General features: G+C 41.0%; 1 protein-coding gene across 4 annotated transcripts; it reads left to right on the top strand.

The window, feature by feature from the left end:
• Positions 1-10322: 10322 nt before the first annotated feature.
• PTHLH (parathyroid hormone like hormone) lies at positions 10323-22885 on the top strand. 4 transcript variants are annotated; one of them, XM_087855729.1, is made up of 5 exons: positions 10323-10421; positions 11350-11608; positions 12132-12254; positions 17827-18249; positions 22441-22885. In XM_087855729.1, the coding sequence occupies exons 3-5, from the start codon at positions 12154-12156 to the stop codon at positions 22448-22450; spliced, it is 534 nt and encodes a 177-aa protein (XP_087711855.1). In that variant the 5' UTR covers positions 10323-10421; positions 11350-11608; positions 12132-12153; the 3' UTR covers positions 22451-22885. The 4 variants fall into 4 exon arrangements, with proteins under 4 accessions (XP_087711855.1, XP_087711857.1, XP_045667810.1 ...); XM_087855731.1 differs by lacking the exon at positions 22441-22885 and having other exon boundaries at positions 17827-18253; XM_045811854.2 differs by lacking the exon at positions 10323-10421 and having other exon boundaries at positions 11327-11608.
• The last annotated feature ends 3441 nt before the right edge of the window (positions 22886-26326 follow it).

Genomic DNA, 26326 nt, shown 5'->3' with positions numbered 1-26326 from the left:
ATACTACACTATATGTTAACTAACTTGAATTTAAATTTTAAAAAATTTTATTGACTTCCAACCGTGTGCCAAGTGTTGCTCTAGGTTCTGGAGGTACAACAAAAACAGAGAAAAATGTTGGCCTTTACAGAGTTTGCATTTATTACAGTGGGAGGAGATAGACGATAAACAATGTGAGTAAAATATTTAATATGTCAAAATTTAAAGATTTATAATAAAAATATTAGTCAAATATTTAGTAAATAAGAATTAAGAGATTCAGAGTCCTAAAGAGACTGTAAATCGCATTCATTAGTGTCACCCCAGAAACTACCACAGTGTCTGGCCTACTAGATATTTGAGAAATACTTTTGAATGACTGAATGAACAGATGAACATTTTATATTCTCTGAAAATAACCCTGACACTTTATCTCAAATTCATACTAGATTTTCCTTTTTTATCTGCTTACATCCAGAAAAGATTTGAAGTAACTTATAACAAAAAGGTAGAGAATGTAGCTTAAGCAATAAAAGAAGAAACAGAATCATGATGTATGGCTTTTTAAAAATACAGGGCTTAGACACAGTGGGTGATCAATAGCTTAAATGAAATTATATTTGATACCAATTTCCCCAAAGATGCATACATATTTTTCCCATGACTTTTTCAAAAATATAGTGTATTTTTGAAATACACTATATTCCTAATCAAAAACTGAGATGGGGCTGATCCAAGAGTGATTTTGAAAGAAAAGGGCGGTGGGGGGGGTGTCTTGATAAACCATTTCCGTGGGCATTACGGCAATAATCCAAATGCATGTGGTTTTCCAAGAGTAGGGGCACCTGGGAGACTCAGTCAGTTAAGCATCTGACTCTTGATTTCAGCTCAGGTCATGTTCTCAGCATCCTGAGATCGAGCCTGAGCCCCACCTCAGGCTCAGTGTGGAGTCTCCTTCCTCCTGTTCCCTCTCCTTCTGCCCTCCCCTCTGCTTGTACACTCTCTTTCTCTTTCAAATAAATAAATCTTTAAAAAAAAATAAAGTTCCAAGAGTAGAACTTAGCATAAAGTAGAATCTCAATAAATGCTGACATAAGACCATCAGATAAAACCAATTCTTGGACTATTTCTACAGTGTGGTAATAAGACCATGCAATCAGCCTCAAAAAAAAAAAAAAAAAAAAAAGATGTTCTTCTTTTTATTTTGGTCTGTTAGACCATCCTATGATTTGCTTTCCAATGAAGATGTTTAGTGCCTCAACAACCTTTGATCAAGGAAGGGTTCTTCTCAATCTCTTCAACTAAATATATAGCTTTCAAGAACCCATATGGGTGGGTGAGAGAAGACAACAGTTGCCTAACCAGTCACAACAGTCAAATCAACCCTAACAGATTTGTGGATATGAGATGTGGCAGCCAGACCCAACATCATAGTAGAGGCAGTGTAGTGTCAGACAAAACTGATTTCAAGTCCCAATTCTAGTAATTATCCACTGTAGCTGGGGCAGCAATCAATTATAAATGAAATGAAGTCTTCGCTGTCCTAAGTATAGGAGCTCAATAAGATTTGTAATTATTATTGAATGTAGATAGCATCTGGGATATTTTGGAGACTAGATTTCCAGGACATCAACAAGAAATAAATTTGGGAAAATCATATGGTAAGGTAAAAAGAGGTTTCCTGAGACTTTGGAATAGGAACTAGGTAAGATCTTTAGATAAAACAATCATCTCAAGAAAGGTGCAGGTGTTGCTTACATAGAGGAGAACAATTGAGATGTTCTGGATGGTGCAAAAAGATATTAGAATTATAAGCTAGAGTCAAATTGGTCTACACAAGTATGAAGGCTCCTATAATATTCTGCCCCTCCCTCCCTAAGTATGTGAAGGAGTTCAAGAGATTTTCAACCAGCAGCCAGGATAGCTCATTACCTTCTTTCTCTAACATGGTGAGAAAGAAAAATATCTTCTCATGTCTTACAGGCAATGGGAAGAATGATGGGGTGGGCATGGGGGTTCTTACTGATAAAGAAGCCCTTCCTTTAATTCCTTCTTTATTCCGTTCTTCCCCTCCCTTTTATTCCTTCCATCTTCTCTTCCTCTTCCTTCCTTCTATTTTTTCTTCCCTACCTCGTTCTACAAGGGTCTAAGATGGAGTGATTTCCTCATTGTTATTTGCCACTGGCTTCTGGATAGGCCAGGTGCAGAAAGATGCTTTCAGGTTTTGGTTTGCTTGGATTAGACCTGATGTATTTTTTATTCTTCCTTTCTACATCTCCTAATGTAGAAAAGTGCAGCATTCAGATGAAAAATACATGGGTCATCAAGACAAGTTCTCCCATTGGAGAACAGGAAACGAAACTTGTGATGACTGTGAATGAACTCTCTGAGAACCAAATGAAAATCACAGAAATAGAAACCAGATGTAAGCAATCATGAATCCAGGGCAATACTCTGCCTCCAATTTATTTTTAGCAGAAATGTTATTAAAGTCTTTTCAGTACCATAATTAATTTTCAAGGATCGCCATTAACCTCATAGTGTAAAATGGGACAAGAGAATTTTTTGCATATAAAGTTTAGTGGAAAATGCTGATTTTTAAAGTAATTTGCTGTGTGTTTGGTGGTTGTTGGGGGTGTTCTATGGTTTTTCATTTTCCCAGTTTGACCTAGGAGTAATGAATCTCTCACCAGAATGTAATCCGTCTTTAGATAATAGTGGCTGTTTATATATTTAGGATGTGTCAACCTCCTCAAGGCTGGGAAGTATCATAGCCTAATATAATATTTGGCTTTCAAGTTTTGGGTGTGCAACAAGAGGGCCAACAGTCTTGTTGGCTAAAATCAACCCAAGGTATTAGAGTTTGGACATGAACTTGGCCTGCCCATGCCAGAGGGAATACAAGTACCTTCTTTCAGGCTCTGAATGAAATCATTAATTATGTCAGCAGCTCCAGCGATAGACCTGGAGACACTTTGCACTACTTAGCAAACAAGCTACCTTCTCAACTGTTTAGAAGTCTGGGGAAGATCTTAAAGATCTGTACTCACTGTACTTACACAGCCCTTTCCCTGCAAATCCTCAGACTCTCCTTGATCCTGTGTCTCTTTGGTTTTACCACACCGGGGTTGGAATGAGATGAGGGAAATATGTGGCTATGATGCCCAGACTGTGTATTATAGAACTAAAAGAACATCCTGGTGCACCTCGACAATGAAACTCTTTTAAAATGAGGGTTTTTGGAACCATATCAACCACACTTGAGTTCTTGCTCCATTTAAGGCCATCATAGGTCTTTTAAGGAGTAATTTAACTGCTATAGACATGTACATTTTTGCCTGTTAAGAACAGCTTTACAAAGAATATGACCTGTGTTTATAGGACAAAAACGTTTTTTAATCCTTTCCACAAAAAGCGTCTTCCTTTTTTTTTTTTTAACCATTAAAAATACTTTGGCAGTTTTATGTATAATTACAGCTTAGCAAGATGAGAATTAAAGGAACAAAGTGCAAAAAATTCTGCTAAGGTCAGTTTTAAATTTTCTTAACATAAGTACTCTCACATAGTAATTGACTTCAGTATATTATGATACATCAAAAGTCCACATTTGCCCCCTCATTTACCAGTCTCTGGGAAGTGAAGCACAAATGAAATGAAGGGGGAAATATCTTCAGGAAAAGCACGTAATACATGCACTAAGCATAAAGGAAAGAGAAGCTTTTGAGACTGAATGAGACACAGGATGCCTCCAAATCCACCACAATTTTAAAAAGAATATATTTTACAAAAGGTTCCCAATAGCAGATCAAAGAACTTCATAAACAAATTTTGAAAAACAGATCTCAGATAATTAAAACTATGCTTTCATTTCTCAAAAGTGCAGGTAGAAAGAGCTTCAACTCAATTTGACTCCACAGATATCTTTGGAAGACCAGCTCTGGGCACATAGCAGTGTTGGGCACATTGGGAAGGTAAGCATACAAAGAAGAGACTGATGGATTTTTTTTTCTTTTTTAGCACATAGACAATTATACAAATTGAATGTTTAACTCTTGAAAGCAGAAAAAAAAAAAAAGTCCAGCAGCTTTAACAGAGCCGCTGGTGAAAAGGATTAAAACCTCTCTAATAAATTTATCACACTTAATGGATAAAAGAATGAGATCTTAAAAATCTAATAAATGAGCTGTTAGGGAAAACTATTTTTAAAAAATAAAGAAACAGGGGAATTAGATAAACTTTGAAGGGAGAAATCCAATTGGTATCACCATGGGACAGAGGAAAATGCTAAGGTACCAATAGAGGGAGGGTAGGGGAAAGAAGTGCCTTAAGTTATGAGCAGATAAAAGATAAAAGAATGAAATCTATTTATATCATTTTATTTTTTCTCCTTTCAATGAAAGGAGAGTAAAGAGATGTATAGGGGAGGCTCACTATCAAAGAAGCCACAGAACAAAACTAATCTGAATTACAAAATAATAATACTAAAATATTATTATTCCAGTTTCATAATTTTCAAGGAACTGGGTACACATTTAAGTCTTATTTCATTTATTTTTATAAATAGAGAAAGGGAAAGTAAAGGTTTTATATCAATTTTATTGACTTAGGAAAATATTTAGAAGAATATATAGAAAGATTCCATTTTTCTGCATTATTTTTATTTTGTAGATGCAGATACTGAGAGAGAGGAAAGCTATGAAAAGTTATTGAATCATCATACTTTCTATTTTACATCAGGCATTCTCAAGGTTCTTTATAGGCACATACACGCTCTCTCTCTCTCTCTTTTTAAGTACTGCATTACATAAGAAAGAAGGCAACAAAGCAACAAGCAATGTGTTCCAAGGTGATGTCTTATGATTTATACAGAAATATATAAAAGGTTCTGTTAGGTATTGGACGTTAATTAGATATGCCCCCCATAAATAAAGGCACAAAATTCAAATAAGAGCTATAAATGTTTACAATATTTTGTAGTTTTTCATAGTTTTTAAGGGAATTTGTTATTTGATGGAGACGGGATGGCTAATAGAGATAAGAGGGGGAATTGCCAAGAGAAATTAAAAGACAAAAAGGTAAAAATGTGGTGACTATTAAGAAGGCAAAACATCCTTTGCCTTAAATATGTAGAAGAGCTTAATTAAGTTCACAAACTGTTCTTCAAAAGAATATGTCCCAAGAACTGGGCAAAATTGACTTCGGGGAGAATGGACCTACTATATTGGGTATTACGTGGGAATTTCTTTGTTTCCTCCTTTGCTAAGAAGTGGCAATCACACGGTTCGGGGCTCTGGTGAATAATAAAGAACTCACTCCTCTGCGCAATAATATTTTACAAAGGACCCCAACCACCCCTAGGAAAGCCCCGAGACACCATTTCCAGCAGCAGTCTCCCCAGTCAGTAAAGTGGTTTTGTGGACATTCCCATAGCTACACTCTCTGGCATTCAGTTCATAGATGCTTTTAACAAAAAGGGGAAGCATTAACAAGACCATCATGCTCGTTCGTTTGAGAATAGAACCCCAGAACAGGGAAGGGAAGGAGGCTGCTGGATGGACCAACGTTTCTCAAAGCAAGCTAAATGTCGCCTGGCGGGGAAAGACACCTTCAGGAAGGAGCTAAAAGGAAACCCACAATTTGGACTCCAGAGTTTGTTTCCGTCTATCTCTGGAATTCTGCCTCTGCGACAGCGCGTCCCGGAGTTGTGCAAACGAACACATCCAGCCTCGTGCCGGCGCGCACCGGCTCTGTCGCCCGCAGGCTCGGGCTGGAGGGTGTCGCGGCCCCTGGCGTGGGGGGGTCCGCGCCTCTACAGGACAGCCTGAACACGCATGTCAAGGACTCTTAACCACCATGGACAGCTCACTGGCTTCCCCCAACCAGCTCCGCGCTGCTCACAAACTCCACAGGAGCCACCAGCTAGGTTGATTTTTATGCACTGGAGAGATGCCATGTGTTCCACGGTCTACACCCCCCGCGATCGCCAACTGCAACCACTGAGCAGCTATATATAGACAGAGCGGGCTTCGAGAATTAATAATCCTCCTTGCCCTCACATCAGTCCTTTAAGGTACCACTGGATTCTAAGAATCAGACGGAGAGAGTTGGCAGAGAGAACTTTATTCCACGTCCCTTCATTTCCTCTCCTCGCCGGCGCGGCCCCTCACCCCGCCTTGGCTTTGCGGATCGTGTTAAATGAAATAAAACAGACCGGCCCCGGGGCTCTGGAGCTGTACCGACGGGAGGCGGGCTGGCAGAGGGCTAGTCCCAAAGCTTGGGGAAGAGGGAGTCGTCCCTGCACACCCCCATGGCCACCCGGACCTAGACCAGAACAGGGCCCAGCAGAGGGGGGTGGAAGGGTGGGGTACATCTGCCCCCACCCTCCTCTTCCCCCACCCCCACTGGGAATTTATCGTCACCGTCTGCCAGGGGCTTATGTCAAGTTTGAGTCATAGATTGACCATGAGGGAGGAGGGAGGGGAGAGCCCCGCTTGGAGGAAGTTCGCTCGAGCCTTCGGACCCTGTCCTCGGGTCATACTGTTCCCGAAGTTTCCCTTCGCCTGCAGCCAGGAGCGGGGCCCTCCTGCGAGGGGCGGGAGGGCTGGGCCGGCGACTGTGACTGTACCCGGGAGCGAAACCACGCGCAACACCCAGCGGGATGGGGCGGGGCGCGAAGGCCGCATTTCTACCGCTCCGGACAGAACTGATTCTGTGCGACAATCCGGAATCCAAATTCTCAGGGAAGGAAACCCCAAAATCCAGGAAACATAGCTAGACTGCCAAGGGGCTCCCAGGCTTCTTAACTTTCCAGCAAGCCTGGTATCCCCCCGGGAGCCAAGCCCGCATCCTCCTCCGGGATCGTATCTACAACGGGCGAGCTAATTCTGTAGCGGGAGGCGAGGGGAGGCTGATAAAGATCGTCCAGAGGAGCTCATGCGTCTTTCGAGATCCTGTACTGCTTCCCTGAGAGACACCACGCCTCGCCTCGCTCAGTCGGGCGCGGCGCGCAACCACCGAGCCGGGAGACCCCAGAGAGGGAGCGTGCAGCTTTCACGCTTGCTTTCCAGAGGCCTTAATTCTGACAAGAGTCCCGGGCAGAACCCGAAGACACCGTCATCGCAAGCTGAAAGCGAAATAGACACAACGCCGGTCTAACTGAGGGTGCCGGGTATCTTTGTGCCAGAGGGGATGGGCACCCTACTCCGGGTGCTGCCTTGAGGAGAGACTGAGAGCTGCCCTGTTTTGCAGGGGTGGAGAATGGTGTTAGGGAAGTAAACAGCTTTCGATGTCCCAGTGACTCCCGGGGGGAACGCCTTGCAGAGAGCTGGGCTCACATTTTAAGAAAGGACGATTCTTCTACTCACAGAGGAGCTGGGAACCGGCCAGGAAGGCTGTGTGGCACCGCCCCACCCGAGATCAGTTGCAGGTTGAGGGGTTGTCGTCTGAGCCAGGTGGGACTCTCCCTGTGGTCTCGCACAAGTTCAGAGTTGCCTACTTCGAGGAGCCAAGAACTCGCCCAGCCAAGGGCATCTGTCAGGCATCAGTCCAGGATATCAGGACTGCTGTTCCTAACCGCTTCCCCCCCTACTCCCCCTACTCCACCCCCTGGCCCAACTCACAAGTCGGAGCACCATCCCTGGCCAAAAGACTCCTCAGAGGAGTTATGATCGTCACGGGTTTAGGAGGTGCACAAGTGCTTGACCTTGGAGATCTGGCCCCTAGAGACCCCCATTTCCTAAAGACCTCAGCTCACACTGGCTTGTGGCCTCAGGGAAAAGTGCCTCACTACTGAACTTTTTGGTCCTGTTTGGGGAAAGCTGAACATTGCCCAGGACATAGGGAAGGGTGAGGATTATGTGAAACCCACTTTTCAAAAAGAGAATCCCATCAGCCGGTTGCCTGTCTAGGCATTTCTCCCTGAGGCAGTTCCTGCAGATGTCAGCAGCCCGCCCTGTTCCTGGAGAAGACCTCCTCTGTTTGGGTCTTATCATCTAACTAGGAAGAGATTTAGTAATCACACACCCTCTCCTAAACCTATTTGGGATTTAAATGCATTACGTCCCCTTTCTTGCTACCTTGAGGTCCGCTGGCAATGGACTCCTCTCAAGTCTCAGACCACATTCTAATAGAATCAAATAATTTTACTTGAGGTAATTTTCCAAACTTTTCTATGTAAACAAAGAAAAAGTTAGAAGGGATGAGTTCAATTGTTTGGTTTCATAGGATTTTAGAAAAATAGCTTGGAGCTACAGACTGGCAAAAGTTACTGGTAATAAGATAAGGGATGCTGATTGGTCATAAGGGAATTTCTGAGCCCAGGTGCCCTGTTTAAAGAGTGATAGGTACCTTTTTGGTGTGTATGTTTGCTTGTTGTTTGGGCTAAGGAGGGAAAAAGAGAAATGAAAAAGCTAAACAAAAATGTTAGGGTTTTTTACTTAATTGTAATAGGAGATATCCCTGGAGATATACATCAATGGGTTATTTTAACATGAATTTAGGAGTAAAAGTATACTTAAAAGTTTAGAAAATCTCTTCTTAAAATTGGCATATAATGATGCCATTGGGGACTGGAAGATGGAAGTCTGGGGCTTGCTCATGGGCTAGGCATTCGTGTAGGTGTAGATCTCACAATGCTAACCTGTCTTCACATGGAAATACTTCAGCTTAAAGACAGGCCTTCAAATCCTCCTATTTGCTAACGTGCATTTAAATGATAGCAAGGCCTAAGCAAGCATTCAGCCTCTCTTGGCACTCACTCTATGCCAAAGCACCCCCCCCAAAAAAAAAACCCAAAATCCTCCCAGTGTGGAGTCATCTCATTTGTAGTCATGTGTTCTCAGCATTATCCTGGAGGTTATTCAGTTTTTTGGGAACTAGATTATGATGTCAGCAAATATCCTTTTCAGAAAGGCACAAAGTCAGGGTCCTGAGTATATATTGAGGAGAATTTCTACTCAAAGTAATAAACAGGACAGCTTAGCAGAGGACCTGCTTTCTAATAATTGCCTTTAGTGAGAACAGAAAAGCCTCCTTAGGAAGTTTTTAATTCATTTGAGACTTAATTTTACTTTTCTGAAGAAGAGCAACAAAAATTATTTCTGGAACAGACAGCTGAGAACATCCCCTTCGTTCGGCCAGAAGAGCAGAGAAGATTGTAAATCAAGGAAAAGGTGAAGTAATACATTATTAGGAAGTTTCAGGATTCCAAGTATATAAACACTATTTATTTTTCCTGTGTCTATATTTTCTCTTTTTGTGGAGGAGAGGAAATTCTAAAAATATTTGATAGATGTTTTGCCATTAACACCAGAAAAGTGTGTGGAGAAAAGAAAGGAGGGAGGGAGAGGGGGGTCAATTTTGTTTCATTAGTAGAAAAAGCAACATAAATCAAAGCAGTCTATTGATGGCAGCCTTTAATTTATAGTGTTCTGAGAGTATAATGAATTTATTTAGAGCATAAGTGATTTGATATTTTCAATCTATGTTTTAACCTTTTATTGGGAGAGGGTTGACTTTTTAAAGCCTGGGTAGTTTGAAATTTGGCTAAGTACCTTTGGGTTTTTTATTGTGGAAGCAAATATTATCATTTAATATTAAACAACTTGCAAGTATTAAATTGTTCATTTGTGATTTACTTTTTTAATTTTTTTATAGATTTTCCCCCCTTCAGATCTGATGATTACATTAAGGTTCCTGCTTCTTTTCGGAAAGAATTTATTATAAATCAGAAAGTGTCAGAGGTTCAAAGGTTGACATTTCTGAGTGCTGATACTTTGTCTTTTCATGCCGTGCAAACAGATCTAACATTTAGAAATTCTTAAACGAGGGAAATTGTGGAAATTCCCAGATTTTTTTTTCCAGTGGGAGAAAGCCAAGTTTTTTAAGTATGGAGTTTAGAGTAATCAAATGAGGGAGAAAGGAGCTTGTGAGAAGGGGTGACTCCCACCCAAACTAAGCAGCTAACGTTAACTGCTAGCTATCTGCACTTAACGAGGGAAAAAGGGAGCCGAGATCAGCGAGGGAGAGGGCGCTATTTCACCCACCCTCGTAAAATATGGGGTGCATCAGCCAGGAAGCCAGGCTTGATAAAGGTCAGGCTCTCTAAATCACCTCAAATCTCCCGATCACACTAGCCTTCTAGAGAGCACAGAAACGTACCAGTGGGGTTCTCTATCTAGAAGACAAACATCCCTTGAATGGTTCCCAACTACCCGCGTTCATTTCAGAAAGATAGAGGAGTCCGTGGGGCGGGCGTTCACATCCGCTGCGATCCTTTCCTAGATGATACTGCCCAGTAATTCAGAGCAGTCTTTCTTCCCCGCCCAATAGTTTGGAAAGAACCCCCTGCTTTCCCTTCGCTTCTCCGAGGCAGAGACGCGTACAGCGATAGTTCCGCTTCATCTGCGGGCTGAAGCTACACGGATAGAGTCATCCCAGAATATGTAACAGGGGACTGGGAGGGGGGGTGGGGTGGGGTGGGGGTGAGAGAGTAGATTGTCCGGGAAACGGTGGGTTAGACTCTTGTTTGTGGGCGAAGGGGCGGTGTGCGCTCCCCAGGAGTGTCGGTCCACCTCGGCAATTCAAAAGGGTCTCCATCACGTATGTGGGTTTTCTTGGACCAGCTCCAGATGTCCTCAGCTGTTCTAAGACAGCAAGAAATGCAATCTCGACCTGAAGTCTGAAACCTTTTTTACTCTTCCAAGCGAAGGATCTCCCCCACCTCCTTAGCCGATGCTCCCCACTCAGCGGGTCCCCGGAAAGGGCCGTGGAGGAGGGTTCCCATCTCGCTCCCCAAGCTCCCGGGCGGACTTAGGGCTCCTTAAAGCCACGGGCCAACCGCCCGCGACCTCCCCGCGGAGGATTTCGGGCGCCCGCGCTCTCCGGCCCCTGCTCCTTGGCCTCCTCCTTGCCGGTTCGCCCCCGGCGGCCTCGGCGGCCTCGGCGCCCTCGCGTCCAGCCGGGCGCGGCTGGCGCGGCGCGCCGGGAGCCCTGACTGTTCTGGGCCGCCCGCACGCCCTCGGGGACCTCAGCTCGCAGCTCCGCCGTGCAGTCTGGGGCTGGTGGGACCCAGCGGGAACTGGCAGATCCGCCCACGCCCCCGGCCCCGGGACGGCGCGGCTGGACCGGGGCTCTGGGGTGGGGCTCGGCGGACCTCAGGGCAGCGCCGGGGGCGGCTGAGCCGGAGGCACGGGGAGCTCCGCAGCTCGCAGTACACTCCCAGCTCAGGGCTCCCCTCTGCTCGCTCGGGCCGCGCGGGGCCCGCTCGGGCCGCCCGTCGCCGCCCCCGCCCCCCGCGCGCCCGCGCCCTCGCTCGCCCCGCGCGCGTTCCAAGGGCGCCACCTCTTTGCGACTAGCTCACTTCTCCGGCAGGTTTGCCTGGGAGCGTGTGAACATTCCTCTCCTAAGCTTTCAACTCGCCTCCAACCTGCGCCGCCCGGCCAGTATGCCTCCCTGCCCGTGAAGCGGGGCCGCCGCTGCCCTGCCGCTCGGGCCGCCGCCTCCCCTCCGCGCCGCTATTAACCCGCCCTCGTTGCCACCTGGCCCTCCTGATCGACGACACACGCACTTGAAACTTGTTCTCAGGGTGTGTGGAATCAACTTTCCGGAAGCAACCAGCCCACCAGAGGAGGTAGACAGACAGCTATGTATATATATGTGGGTCTCTACAAGTGGCTCTGGAACAAGACGGCCTAGTTCGCAAAGAAGCTGACTTCAGAGGGGGAAACTTTCTTCTCTTTTTAGGAAGGGGTTAGCTCTGCTCCACGAACCTGGGAGAACTGCCGGCCAGATTTAATTAGACATTGATAGGGAAGACGTGTAAACACGCTGCTCATCATTGATGCATATATAAGAGCATTTCATTGTGGTTATTATTTCAGAGGAACGTCTCTGATTTTTGTGTTTTTTTTTTTTCCTTTTGGTCCATTTTTTGCCTGTGTGGTTTTGGAAAAAGCACAGTTGCAGTAGCTGATTTCTAAATAAGTAAGTGCTGAGAGGTTTCAGAGAAAGTTTTTTTTTTTCTTCTTTGCAACTTGGGAGATGCCCTTGGTGTTGAAGAGGTTCTTGAGAGCCGGCTAAAACGGGGAGAGTGGTAGTCCAGGGAGATGGAGATTCCGGACTGACACTTCGGGCCCCTTTCCACTCTGTTGCAGGTCCCGAGAGCCAGAGGATACGATGCTGCGGAGGCTGGTTCAGCAGTGGAGCGTCGCGGTGTTCCTGCTGAGCTACTCGGTGCCCTCCTGCGGGCGCTCGGTGGAGGAGCTCGGCCGCCGGCTGTAAGTGCCCCGTCCTCCTCAGGGCGCCGGGTGAGGGCTGGGAAGGGCAGTGGGAGAGGCCGCCAGGCTGGGGCGCTGCCGAGGGCTCGTAGCGGTCACTGATGCTCCTTGCCCGACTAAAAAGCGGGGAGAGCCGGCTACCTGCCCGGGGCTGAGACCGTGTCCTCAACCCCGGCGGGAGCCCTCAGGGGGAGACAGGCAAGAGACTAATTTTCCATGAGTTTCCGTAAGAGGGAGCGCAGAATCTCCTCTAGGCAAAGATCATCTGCCTGTAGTGAAAGGGAAGGTTATACTTCCAGGACCCGGGAAGGTTTTGAAACCCTGAGGATTACAAGAGACACAACTCGGAAGAAGCTGAGGGAGCCAGGGGACATAGGTCTGTGTGCGTTTGATTTACAGACTGACTGTGGGTGGCAGTTTGTGTGTGAAAAGCAAAAGCCTCACATCTAACTTTATTATGAATGACATAATTTTAAGCATATAAAATGGGCCACATTACATAATGAAGGCATATTATATAATAAAGTAGTAACAACTTTGCAAAGGCACAACTCCAATGTTAGTATTGATACAGTTCAGGAACACTAGCGTGCTTGACTCCAAAATGAATACTAGGTGTGGAAACTTGCTTTTTCTTGGAATTATTGCTAACAGTTCTTTAATCTGGAGTCAAATATTTGCATTGTAGACCAAAAACTTGCATTTTGGCCTTCTCATTTGGTGATTCTTTTAAGAATAATTTTGACTTTAACATAATCACACGTCCAAGCACACCAGAGAAATATTACCATGTTGTATGACTGAAAAGTTGGAAGAGCGGTCAAGTAACACAATCTCAGTAATCTGTTGGACCTAGCAGTATGTTAATGTGTGCAATACCATCTTTGGGTGATCTTTAAGCTGCAGTGTTCAGGATGGGAAAACCATAAAGTTTGAGAACTGAGAGGAGTTTGCCTCTGGAGAAGGAATTAAGGAGCTTTTACACTAACAATAAAAAGAGCAATATCCAATATTTACAATCAAGTTCATGGTGCTTCCTTGTAAATTCCCGAGGGTGTACAAAAAGGCAACTGTTTTATATGTGCCCTTGGTCTATTATTATTAGAGCAGAAAATCCTTAAATGAAATTACTTTAGACATGTCTGAACCTTGGCACCAAAATGAAAATCTATTACAAATCTCCTAAGGCACATTGTGTAGAACATTGTACTGAAGATAAAGCTGCATTGTATTCCTCAAATCAACGTTTTGCTGATGTATTTCTGAAAATTGTCTTCAGACTTTTTGCTCCTTTTAAGACTTGTATTAAATTATATAAAGTCCATATATAAATATAGATGAAGAGTGAATTTTTAAAAGCATGCTTAAATACTGGCCAAGAAATACTGTCTTGGAACAGAGCCAGTTTTTTCTTTACAGTTGCTTGAGAAATACCTGTTTTCTCTTTTGAGAAACAGTAAATGGACCATGATTAAATCCACAGTTATGACATAAAAATAGTGCTAAGTTGTCCTAAAGGCTATTTTTAACTCTTTCTTTGTTGCACCTTGCAAAATACACATCAGAAACCATTTAACAGCCAGAGACTCTGTTATAGTTTTGTTTGTGGGTGAAATATAATATTGTAGTTAAACACTCACACTCAGCAGATGGTTATAAAACTACTACAAAACATTCTTATAGTTAATGGCTAATAGATCATCATATTACAGCCATGGTTTTTCATGAAGGCTGAAATCATCAGTAGATGAAGATGTTTCATCAAATTATTACAGCCAAATGGAGTTTAAAAAAACAAGTCATTATTTTTGCATTGCCGCCAAGTAACAGTAAATTTTGTGTGCTAGACAAAACATTAGTCTACTATTACACTAAATCAACCTAATTTCTTGAAAGAAATGTTAACATATAATCAAATCATATTACTCCCCAATTACTTTTCACACCAAGTATTAGGGAAACTGCTTTAGATGTTTTTTCTAACTAGGGTCTGACTTTGGGGGTGGAGGGGGACTACTACAGAAATAACACTTCCTAAGCCATGCAAAGGAGGCAATTATAAGTTGTCATAGTCCAAAAGATTTTAGTTAATGGGGCTAGAATATGAATAAATTGGAGGTTGGAAAGTGAGGCCTGTAGACATTCTTGTCCCAATGAACATGACTTTCGGCAGGTAGCAACCTTTGTGTTTAAGTGAGAGAGGGAATTCCAGCAGATTCAGAAACCTAAAACATAATTGGCTGATTTGCTTGGGAGCCAGACTGGGTCTATTCCATTTAATGAAAAGCATAGCTTTTGACTGAGTCATTTGGGTTGGAAGGGACTTATGGTGAGTCATCTTCGCTCTAACAACCGAACCCTGACTCGTGCATGTACCACAGAACTTTTCTTCTCAAACCCAGACTGCTTCCTAAGTAGCCGAGCATCAGCACAAGCATGCTGCTCCTTCCTGTGTTGGAAAAGGCAGTCCCATCACTCCCTTTACTCCCTGCGCTCCTTGAGAGCTCCTTGAATTTAGTCTTCTTCCCTGAAAACTCCCTTGAGAGTGATTTCTCTTTACAGCAGAAGAGCTATATTTTGACTGAATTTATAGTTATCTCTGTTAAGCATTTCCCCCATATTTCTAAAATTTTGTTTACAATAATCAAAGAAGACCATAAATATACCGTATTAGCATTGTAACAAATGCCATGCGAACGACTGTGCTATGGGATGTTCGCAGATGTATAGAGTAATAGACTATTATTGAGGCCGTATTGATCCCTTAAATATTTCAGAATTATCTAAATGGAAAGCCTCCTTAATTTGGATTCATTGCTTCCCACCTGTGTATATCTAGTTTGTACATGCCAATTATTTACCCTTGTGTCAGTTCATGTCTTGTTTTGAAAATAAATAATACGCTCTAGGGATCTTATTCCTTGTTGATGATAAAGATGGTATTATATTCCTGATCTCCCAGGGCAGTTGCCCAATCAGAAATTCATTCTTCACGATATTTTAAATGCAGAAGTCTTAGAGCTGTTCCTTGTGTTAACAGCGCTTCAGATTTAGCATTTAAGAAAAATCTGTGTTTTCTAAGATTATGTTAACAGTTACCCCTAAAAGGCAGGAAGAAGCTTGGTACCTCACAAGAGAGACACTATTTTAAACTGGACAGAGTTGTGCCATCTTTGTAGACTTTTTATAAAACAGAAGGATAGAATGATCCCTCCTTTTCTCATGGGAACCATCCTGGGAAAGTGCAGTGCTTGGGTTAAGAAGGCACTGTGACTCACAGTTGACAGGCTGGCCAAGATGACAGGCATATATGCCAGGCAGAGGGGGCATACGCAGTGGTGGCCTGATTAGAACAGACCGACCATTAAAAGTTTTGGCTTCGAGTTAAGCTAGAGTGGGCTGTATTATACATTTGGAGAGCAATACACATGGGGTGGTTATCTGCCAGGAATTGAGAAAGAAAGAAAAGCCCCAGATCCTATAAATGATCACTGGTTAAGAACTTCTTTTAATGGGACATTTTGCTAAACGATACTTATTAAACTGCAATACTTATGAAATATGCAATTAATTCAGACCTATTCTTTAAAAATGTTATTAGAGAGTATAAATATATTGTACCAAAACCTCAAATTTGTATATTATTAAAAGTTTCCAGAATACTAACTGTAGCCATAAAGTAAGTGAATTTTAATCTAGTCACATGTGGCACCTTCAAAAAGGAAGAGAGACTCCTTCATGCCTCATTTAAACCAGGCTCCTGTTAAATTCCTTTCCATTAAGTCATGTCTTTTTTGAACAAGCTGCATGGCTTAAAGTCGGTCCACACACTAAAATACTAAGAGGAAGCTGGTATTCTGGCTATATGGTCTAGAGAAATAATGCCTGTATTTTCATGTCTTACTCTTCTTTGACTCATAGTATGACTAGAAAATCTCTCAATTTCCCGCAGTGATAATCCAAACTCTAGAAATCCTAGTTCCTTATTTTGGGGGATAAAAATGGCCTTGTTGGAGCAGTAAGCTTGATCTTCAAGGAAACTGATAAATTCCTATCCATTTGCCCACTGTCCTTCATGGTTCCCACCACAGGCTTTTTACTCTATGCCCTTCACTTCTTGTTTCCCCAACACTTCTGCTTCCACAGGAGAAGGGATTGAGGTCGTTGAAAGGCAATCTTTGATTTCAGAATCAGAGGACCTGGTTTGTGGATCCCTGGTTCTTTCTATTCTCATTTTGTGAGCAAGGGCAGGTCATTGAATCTCTCTGAACTTCAACTTCCCTATCTATAAAATGAAACTAATGCTATTTTTATTGTCATATTTCTCTGAGGAGTTAAAGAGGTTGTACTAATAAAGGCAAATAAGGGATCCAGATACTGTGTGTGAGAGAGGTAAGAATACATGGGAGATAGCCCTGTGAAGTACCCTCAGACATTTGACAATGAACCACCTGGAAGAGTTATGGAGTGGTAGAAATTGGAGTAAGATAAGGCAGAGCTGAAGCAGGCATAATATGACTGATTAATGTATGTGATCCCTGCATATGGTTAATAATATACACGCAGAATAATATAAGAATATGTGGATGGACATTTACACAAGAGTCAGGTGCCATCTAAAAGGATTAATGGGAAATTAGTTTGTTCTTTTCCACTATATTTTCATTAGTGTTGTTTAAACAGAAAAGTCACTTCATACTTGTTCCTAGAGATATTTTTTTTTAAGACAAAGAGAACAAGTAGAAAAGTGAATGTATCAATTAAGTACTAAGGATAAAACCCTCTGAAATTCTAAATTAAAAAAAATAACTTGATGCATGGAAAAATAGAATGACCTCAATTTAAACACAAAGAAACCCAATTTAAAGAGACCACCCACTACTTTACAGAAAAATACACATACTTTCTCTCTGACACTTGGCTTTCAAATACAGGTTCTTGGTAGCCTATACTCTACTCCTCATATTAAAATTCAGTCTGTTAGGTAGTTCCCTAGACAGGCACTACCGCTCACTCCATCTCCAGCCTCTGTTTGCCTTTACTCTTACAGCTTGCTGTTCTTTGAGATTCAGTATTATTATTTTCTTAATAGGAGAGTAGTGTGTGTGTGTCCGGGGTGCATGCACGCATGTGCGCCTGGGTGAGTACTCAAGTAAATTCAGCCTCTTTAATTTCACGGGCTAGGACGTCTAGATTTATTTTCCCAACACAAGTCTGAAAAACGTGAAAAGAAGCTCAGTTTTTTCTGTCCATTGTTGAGAATAACTGAATCATAATGTTTTAAGTTGAGAAGAGAGCACAGAAATCTCTGAATCTGAACCCTGCCTTTTAAATGGAGAGGCCCATGATCTCACCAAAGTCACAGACCTCGGGAGCAGCATAAATGGGATTCAGGGCTGCAGACTCCGAACTGCCCACACTTCCCTCTCTGTTCTTTCCCCACTCCACAAGCTTGCTGTCCTTTGTGTAGGACCAACTCGAACACCAAAGGCCTTTCCTCTTGTCTTTGAGGTCTATAGCAACAACTAAAATATTATTATTTTCTTCCTCTTCTGCTGTTTCTTTCTTAAAGCAAAAGAGCTGTGTCTGAGCATCAGCTCCTTCATGACAAGGGGAAATCTATCCAAGACCTACGGCGACGATTCTTCCTTCACCACCTGATCGCGGAAATCCACACAGCTGAAATCAGAGCTACCTCGGAGGTGTCCCCTAACTCCAAGCCTGCTCCTAACACAAAGAACCACCCTGTCCGATTTGGGTCTGATGATGAGGGCAGATACCTAACTCAGGAAACCAACAAGGTGGAGACGTACAAAGAGCAGCCACTGAAGACACCTGGCAAGAAAAAGAAAGGCAAGCCTGGAAAACGCAAGGAGCAGGAAAAAAAGAAACGGCGAACTCGGTCTGCCTGGCTAAACTCTGGTGTGGCTGGCAGTGAGCAAGAAGGGGACCACCCCTATGACATCTCGGCGACATCGCTGGACTTCAATTTACGGTAACTGGCTTCTATGCCCCATAGCCTTTCCTTGGTGCTGCTCTCAGCTGGGGTGTCACGTCCCTTCCACCCACCGTGGCTTGAACAAACCTAGAATGTCCTCCCTTTCTGTCCCTCTATCCATTGCGCCACAATTTAAAAGCTTACAAAAGCAAGATGGCTCAGAATATTATCTGCCCTCAAGCAGTGTCCTCCCACCCCCGAAACACAATCGGGGCCTGGAAAACCTGTTTCTCTTCCTCCATCATTACAACCCCCAGTGCCTGTCCTTTACCACTCTACTAATGAATTTCTCTTCTGAGTCCGGCTTCAGAAGCCAGGGAGCATCTTCATTATTTGCTGCAGAAGTGTATTTATTTCTCTACTCTCGCACCCTGGCAAACTTCCTTGATTGTTTTTTTCATTTCTTACTCTTTTTTTCACTTCAGGGGCGAACACAGAAGGCTTTGATATGATCTACAAACACTACAGAACAATACCGTACCATAGACAATTCTGAGCCGGTCACATTTTCCATTTAATTATATTTAATTACACCTTAAATTTATTTTCATTTAAATCAACATTAAACATTTAAACACACACTCTCAATTTGTTTAATTAAATTTAACTCTGGTTTCTACCAACTCATGAATAAAAAAAGTCATGAATTCTGAAAATTTTTAAGTTTTGGGAAGGACATAAGTTTTTCTCATGTATCTATTTACCCACTGGCAAGTTGAAATAATTTTTCCAGGGTATTGCAGTAGGAATAATAAGACTTCACATTTACATGGCTTGTTCATCCTTGGCTCACAGATGCGGGTGGTAATGCCATTCACCGACTTCGGGGTCAAATACCTTAAGTTCAAATCTTGGGTCTGAACCTATTAAAGTTCACAACCTTGGGCAAGTTACATGGTCTAAGACTCACTTTTCTCTTCTGTGAAATGAAAATAATAATTGTAACAACCTCATAGGGCTGGGTGAAGATTAAACGAGATTACATGGGTTACGTGCTTCTCATAGTAAACAATAAAGCGTGACTTGCTGTTTGGGTACTTTTAGATCTAGTGCTGATTGTTCCATCTATCTGGATATGTGTGTTTCTGTGAGGCGAAAAAGCAGCAAATATTAACCTCATTTTACAAACCAGAAAACCAAGGCACTCCATGGCTAAAGGACCTGAACGGTCCTGGGAACTGGGATAGGTAGTTTTGGATTTGTTTCCCTGTTTCTGGATATTTGGGCCAGCACTGTGTGAGTGCTGCCTCCTGATTCAGGCATTTCCACCGACAGGATCTTTTCTGTTTGTTTACTTTTCAGTGTAGCCTTTCCGTGGGGTTTGAAAGAAAGAGGAAACCACGCAAGGACTTGTCATCTGTACATAATGATCTCATTAATTACAGTCTTTTGTTACTTCTCCAGGCCCTCCCTCCGACTAGTAGAGATAGGATTACAGGGTGATGTTTCAAAGGACAGTTTGAACCGACATACCATCACTTGTCTCTTAGATTTAGGTTGACAAAACTCACCATTAAATAGCATATACAAATATAAAAATATAATAATAAATTATATAATAATAAATAATAATAAAAATATAAAAATAATTATATTGGACAGATATTTCCATTTCAGTAATTAAGGAGTAATGATACTAAAGAAACCGTTAGCAGAGTGAACCACCTATTCTGGAAATGTCTAATGGATCTTTAATGGGTAACAAACCCTGTAAGTCTTGGCTCAAAGCACATATTCAGTGTACTTTAAGATAATAGGATCCTAACTGTGCATATTTATAACTAATGCAAGGGCTTTATTGCCAGAACCTATTTTTATCCATTTTCTTACTCTGTGTGTGTGTGTACATACATTTATTAGAGTTCTAAAAACGAAAGTATACTTTTTTATGGATTTCATTTATTTAGGATTTGAAATGCTCTGAAGTATCTGGGAATTTAATGAAATTCAGCACTCATCAATTCTTACGCCCAAAGCTACCCCTATGTTCAAGGAGATCTAGTAAAAATTAGGCAGTGGCCTAATCAAATCCAGACCTAGGACTGAAAGAAATAGAATGTTTCTGCTTTCTCCTTTCTGTTCCCTGGTTGTGAGGGACGTTCATGGAAAGCACTGTTCGTATGGCAGCCTGATGTTTGCCCTCTCCCAATACAACCCAACAGAGGTGCAGGGAAGATTGGGGAAATTTAGGAGTGTACTGATGAGACTCTATGAGCCATGCAAATGTTCTAATCCAAAAAGAATCTTTTCAGAATAACTATTTTACAGTTTTATTAGCAACCAACCTTTTCTTAGTGTCCTCTCTTTAATCTCTTTGCATTATTATACAGTGATCTGATGATATAGCAAGCACGAATTTTAGTAAAATACATGTACTATTTCTTAAGAGAAACTACTGAGCTAAAACTGGCTCCTCTCACATGAACCAGTGGGAAGTATATCGTTCAAATGTTGGAAATTATATTTTGGAATTTTGATGTTGTAAATGAGATATCCAGATACAGTAGGACTCATTTAATTGAGACCATATATTTTGCCTTGGTAAATATTGACTTAGAAATAATACAAAAGCTTTTCAATATTCAAAAGAGACTCTAAAGTCTGCCATACACACACACACACACACACACACACACACACACACAAAACATACACATATACTTTCGGGTCATGTTATATGTTTTACTTGGCTATTCCAAAATGTGCCATTATAACAAGCAAACTGGCTGGACAGGGAGAAATAGAATTAAAAGATCATTTCCTTGGTCCTTTATTTCTTTTCTCTTTCCTTCCTTCTGAGGAAATAATTGTTCAAAATACTCGTCATTCCTCCCTGCTTGCATTATTCTTAAGTTCAATTCACTAGATACCGTTCAGTACAAAAACATTTTAAAATTGATACAGCACATAAATTATTGAGTTTTACAGTCACCTTTTGGGTTTTGTTCATAACATACATCCACCCACCATTAAAAATATTAATCATACATTATTTTCTCTGCAGTTAGGATCTATTTTGCATTCCAATCAAAACTATTAGTGAAGATGTCAATTTCTTAAAACATTAAAACACCCTAAAAGTTCAACTTGCTTTTCTTTCTTCAAGCTGCACATAAAGTTCCTAACTTGTCAAGAGCTGGCTCTTCTGTAGGTCTCACTCCCATATGGGTCTGCCATGTAAAACTCTGCCCACACTCTGGCTGTGAATGCAATGGCACAGCCAATCGAGTTCCATTCTATAGTTGCTTCCTTAGAAACCACGGAAATAGACACACAAAGAGAAGAGAAAGGGAGAGAGAAGAGCGGAGAAAATGCTGCTGGCCCATCTTAAAATACTGTCACTGCAGTGTTTTAGAAAGGGTTAGAAAACGTGTCAATCCCAGGTGGTAATTTATTCTGCATAATAAACACAGTGAGCTGAAATACTGCTATTTTATACTTTGAAGTCAATTGATTCTTATTCTCTAATTTAAGATGGGCTTTCCCAATTTCTAATTCCAGATCAGTTCCAAAAACTATCAGAGCGAGAGACAAATAGTTCTTAGTTTTGACTTCAAAAATTAAAATCCAAAAATAGTTTCATTCATTAGTGTTTAAGGACAACTAATGGAATGACTAATATCATCAAATCACCAACCGAACATACTGTTCAATTACGTATCCTTCCAACATTTACTCCAAATCACACACTCTACTCTCCTAACAGCCATTATCTTAGTGAAAGATTGGCCAAATGGAAACCTGAACAGAAAAAGCAACCTTTGAATCACCCATGTCAGGCATCGCTGGGCAATAAACCTTTAGCAAGGTATATTTGATGATGGACTGCACCACCTGGCCTTATTTCCAGACTCTCAAATGTGTCCCTTCTCTTCCCAGACTCGCCAATTGGCAGCTTTCAAAATTCTCCCAGGGTCTCCTTTTTCAGACAGAGTACATAGAATTAGAAATGCAGGCCTTTTCTCTTCGTGCACTACATTGATCATTGGATCGTATTGAAGACCCTGACTGTAGCAAAGGTTCTGGAGAGTCAGTGGATCCCACTGATACCTCCTATTGGGAGTATTACAAGAAATCCCTGGAATCTTTTCCATTGTAATTCTGTGTTCCTTTACTTTTTATGACTTCTCACTTGTTAAGGAGAATTAACCTATTTTCTCCTCTTCTTTCCCTTCCTTCTCTTTTCAGGAGGCATTGAAATCTTTAGCAAAGACCTTCAGAGGACGTATTACAGAATTCTGTAATAGTGAACATATGGAAAGTATTAGAAATATTTATTGTCTGTAAATACTGTAAATGCATTGGAATAAAACTGTCTTCCCCATTGCTCTATGAAACTGCACATTGGTCATTGTGAATATTTTTTTTGCCAAGGCTAATCCAATTATTATTATCACATTTACCATAATTTATTTTGTCAACTGATATATTTATTTTGTAAATGTATCTTGGTGCTGCTGAATTTCTCTATTTTTTTGTAACATAATGCACTTTAGATATACATATCAAGTATGTTGATAAATGACACAATAAAGTGTCTCTATTTTGTGGTTGATTTTAATAATGCCTAAATATAATTATCCAAACTGATTTTCCTCTGTGCATGTAAAAATAGCAGTATTTTAAATTTGTAAAGAATGTCTAATAAAATATAATCTAAATTACATCATGACTCAGAAAGTGAATTATGTATACCCTTTAAGATTTCTACTAGAAGGAACATGATGTAATATTTTTAACTGTATTTGAATATGGTCTTAAGTATAATATGTTTATATTGGTACATATTCCAACATTTTCACATTAGCTTTTAGTTAAAAACCACTTAAAATGTATTTCGTCCAATCTTTAAGTTCGGTTCAATAGAATGACTGAACTACCTAGACATCCTTTTATGAAGTATGTCCAATTTGAAGTGAAGACGGGAGAGGGCAGAAAAAAAAAGCAAAGAGAAGTCAGGAGAAGAGATTAAAGAAATTCAGTGCAGAGAGTCAGCCAGAGCTGAGAAAAGGGAGAGAAGCAGATCAGGAAACTTAAGGCCCGGGGTAATTTTCACCAATGTAAAGCTGAATTTGAAAGAGCTTGCTCTTACTGGTAACAACAAGAAGCATAAAAAAGCTACTTGAGAATTTTACCAGAGAAAGGGAAAGGGACCGAGATCCGGGATATATGTAACAACTCAAAAAAACCTTCAATGAGGAAGACTGCTTTCCTGCTGTATCACTCATAGCTCCAGGGACTTGGGTTGCCAACAGCATGGTGTGACGCCATATGCAATCCCCTTTCCACTGTATCGTCGTACTTGTTCCTATCTCTATGTTCAGATGAAAACAGACATCTTTCCTTCTATGGAATTTTTTCTTTAACTGTCCGCAGCTTAGGACCCACCCATCAGTAAAACAATACAACACAACAAAAAGTCTATGAATAAAGCAAGCACATATTTAGGAAGTATTCTGTTTATGCTCCCAATCCTATTCAATGTCTATTAGATGTTTGGAAGATGCACAAGAAGTAAAATACTGTAACTGCCCTCAAGACTCTCATTCTAGTGGGTAGACTATCCATACATTTATAGGAAACAACTAAATGCTGTGTTCAAGAAACTGTTAAATGATCCAAAATTCCATGAACATTTAAAAAAGAAATACACACACAAAGAGAGAGATTGGTCTGAGCTTTATGCAATTAGAATAATGTTTCTGGGATATTCAAATATTCAAAGATTGAACTTACTCATATTTTCACTTGAGTCCCATAGCCTTCAAAACAGGACCCATCTTACTATTTTTTTTGTAAGAAATGTAAACCTATGTTAATAAGCAAAATCTAGAATTTGCTCTTAGCTTCACATATGAATTTGTTGGATATGGTTTTTAGCACTCAAAAGTTGAAGGTCAATATACTGAACCTGTATAATGCAACCAGTTTGGAGTGTCATAACACAGATATGACCACATTTTGCAAAACTCTATCTGAAACTCTAAATCTTAAGATTGCATCAAATCCATCTAAATTGTCACATGAAAAATGTGTTTTTAAAACACTGGCTTGGTAAATACTTGAACATTAAGGCAAGGAAGCATCAGATTCAGATCATCTTTAAGTTTTTCTTCACAAATAGCCCATCCCTGAAAAGAAAAGGAGGAGGAGGGAGCTTGGGAATTTACAGTTATCAAGTCTCACCAAAGCATTAATACAATTATTGCCTTTAGAGTCATACGAAGGTCTTCTACCAATGGCAAAGACTAAAATCATAGTTTGGTATTTAATTAAATATCTAAGATATAGTCATGGACATTGGGGAGTCCAACTCCAAGTAAAAGACAAGAAGTGATATTTAAGTGTGAAGCCCCTATTCCTTTCCTCTGTATTTCCTTAGCCATTGTGAAACCGGTACATTCTAAAGGTTTGTGTTTACAACACAACTAATATATTCAGGGCTACATGAAGCTATGAATCAAAGTCCATGTTGACATTATTAGTCTGAAATATTTATATATTTTTTTTAAGTAGACTCCATACCCAGTGCAGAGCCCAATGTGGGGCTTGAACTCATGACCCTGAGATCAAGACCTGAGCTGGGACCAAGAGCCAGATGCTTAACTGACAGAGTCACCCAGGTGCCCCTGGTCCTGAAATATTTAAAGTGAATATTGGCATCTCCCTTCCTTGTTACAAAAATTAGTTTGGAATGCAGGCAGCATCTATCCGAGAAATAATGTAGAAACTGATGCTTGTCTTTGGAGACAGCATAATCATACATCTCGATGGTTAAGAATTCAGTTTTTATTTTCTATTACCTATCCTGAGTACCAGTTGAGCAAATCAAGCATTAAACTTCCTGTATTTACTAAGCAAGAACAAAGAGAGTCAATCTTTTTAAAATTCAAAAAGCTCTTTCTAGTCATATCCTAATGGACCCAACAAGAACAAAGTCAAGTAGAACTTCAATTTTATCTTACAGTCCATTCATTAAATACTGAAATATGGTTTAATAGATGCCCATTAGTGCTTGAAGAACACAAGTTAATGTCTTTTGTAAGAAATTCGAAAATACATACACCATCACAGGGTGTTAACTTTAGGATAATCTTGAGTTTAAATCTAGAGTATCTTAGAGCAGTTTAACTGCTATTTTTCCCTTTGACCACAAAGTCCTCAGAAATAATGTGTTGAAGCTGAGAGAGTTCATCTTCTGTAAATAGTATGCCTGTAATTTTAATTCTGTAATAAATTCTGTAAATTTATTGAGAGTTCTAAGTGTTCCCAGCAGAGTCATCATTCCTTCTTCAAATAAAGGGTAAAAGACATTCCAATCACAAATGTTTGCCACTTCCCTTTATTTAATAACCCAGCAGGTGTTAAGAACAAGACTATTACTAAAGAGTCTCTTATATAGTTAGCAAAATGCTGCTAATGGTAAGCTACTCCAATGACTCAACTGAACATTCCAGAGGAGGTATTAAACACTGGTAGCTACTAAGAATCCAAAGGCTAAAGGTATTACTTCAGTAGATTATATTATCATGTGTCCTAGGGTTAATTCCTAAAGAGAAGTACTATTCCTTCCAAGTTACCAATGTTACTTCGCTAATTACTTTGTGAATTTAAGGATAGGAACCTTGTCATTCAACACATACTGCCCAATACCAAATAATAGGATTAGTACATAGCAGATGTTCAATAAATATTTATTGAACAAAATTTCAAAGTTCTTTCAGCTTCTGAATGAATCAACTGAAAAGCAGAGTTGAGCAAAATGTCTGCCACAGGTAGGAGGTGGATCAGTTTTGAGTATTTCAGACTCCTAGGTCATGCCATTTTCTTATTCCAGTAACAAGAAGCTTGGAGAATAACTGCTCTAAGTTGTCAACTGTTCACCAGAGTGCCCTTTGTTTTTCAGTCTCTGGTTTAATAGGAACTTTTTCAGCTCTGTAAGTACAAGAAGCAAGGGTTTTTTGTTGAGTACACAGCGACCTCCCAGAGGAAGGGAGGAGAATTTAAAATATCAGGTTTTCTTCCTATGAATACATCGCACAGAAGTTACCTACAGGGCCCAGTTGTGCAAAAG

The sequence above is a fragment of the Ursus americanus genome, chromosome 25, assembly GCF_024610735.1.
Source record: "Ursus americanus isolate L20-20 chromosome 25, mUrsAme1.1.p, whole genome shotgun sequence".
Lineage (NCBI taxonomy): Eukaryota > Metazoa > Chordata > Mammalia > Carnivora > Ursidae > Ursus > Ursus americanus.
This window is presented reverse-complemented; position numbering and strand designations above follow the sequence as displayed.

Bases quoted from the DNA above. Each gene is read 5' to 3' on its own strand.
- PTHLH (XM_087855729.1), top strand. From the start codon at position 12,154: ATGCTGCGGAGGCTGGTTCAGCAGTGGAGCGTCGCGGTGTTCCTGCTG. The intron at 12,255-17,826 runs GTAAGTGCCCCG...TCTTTCTTAAAG, and splicing joins GAGGAGCTCGGCCGCCGGCT to CAAAAGAGCTGTGTCTGAGC.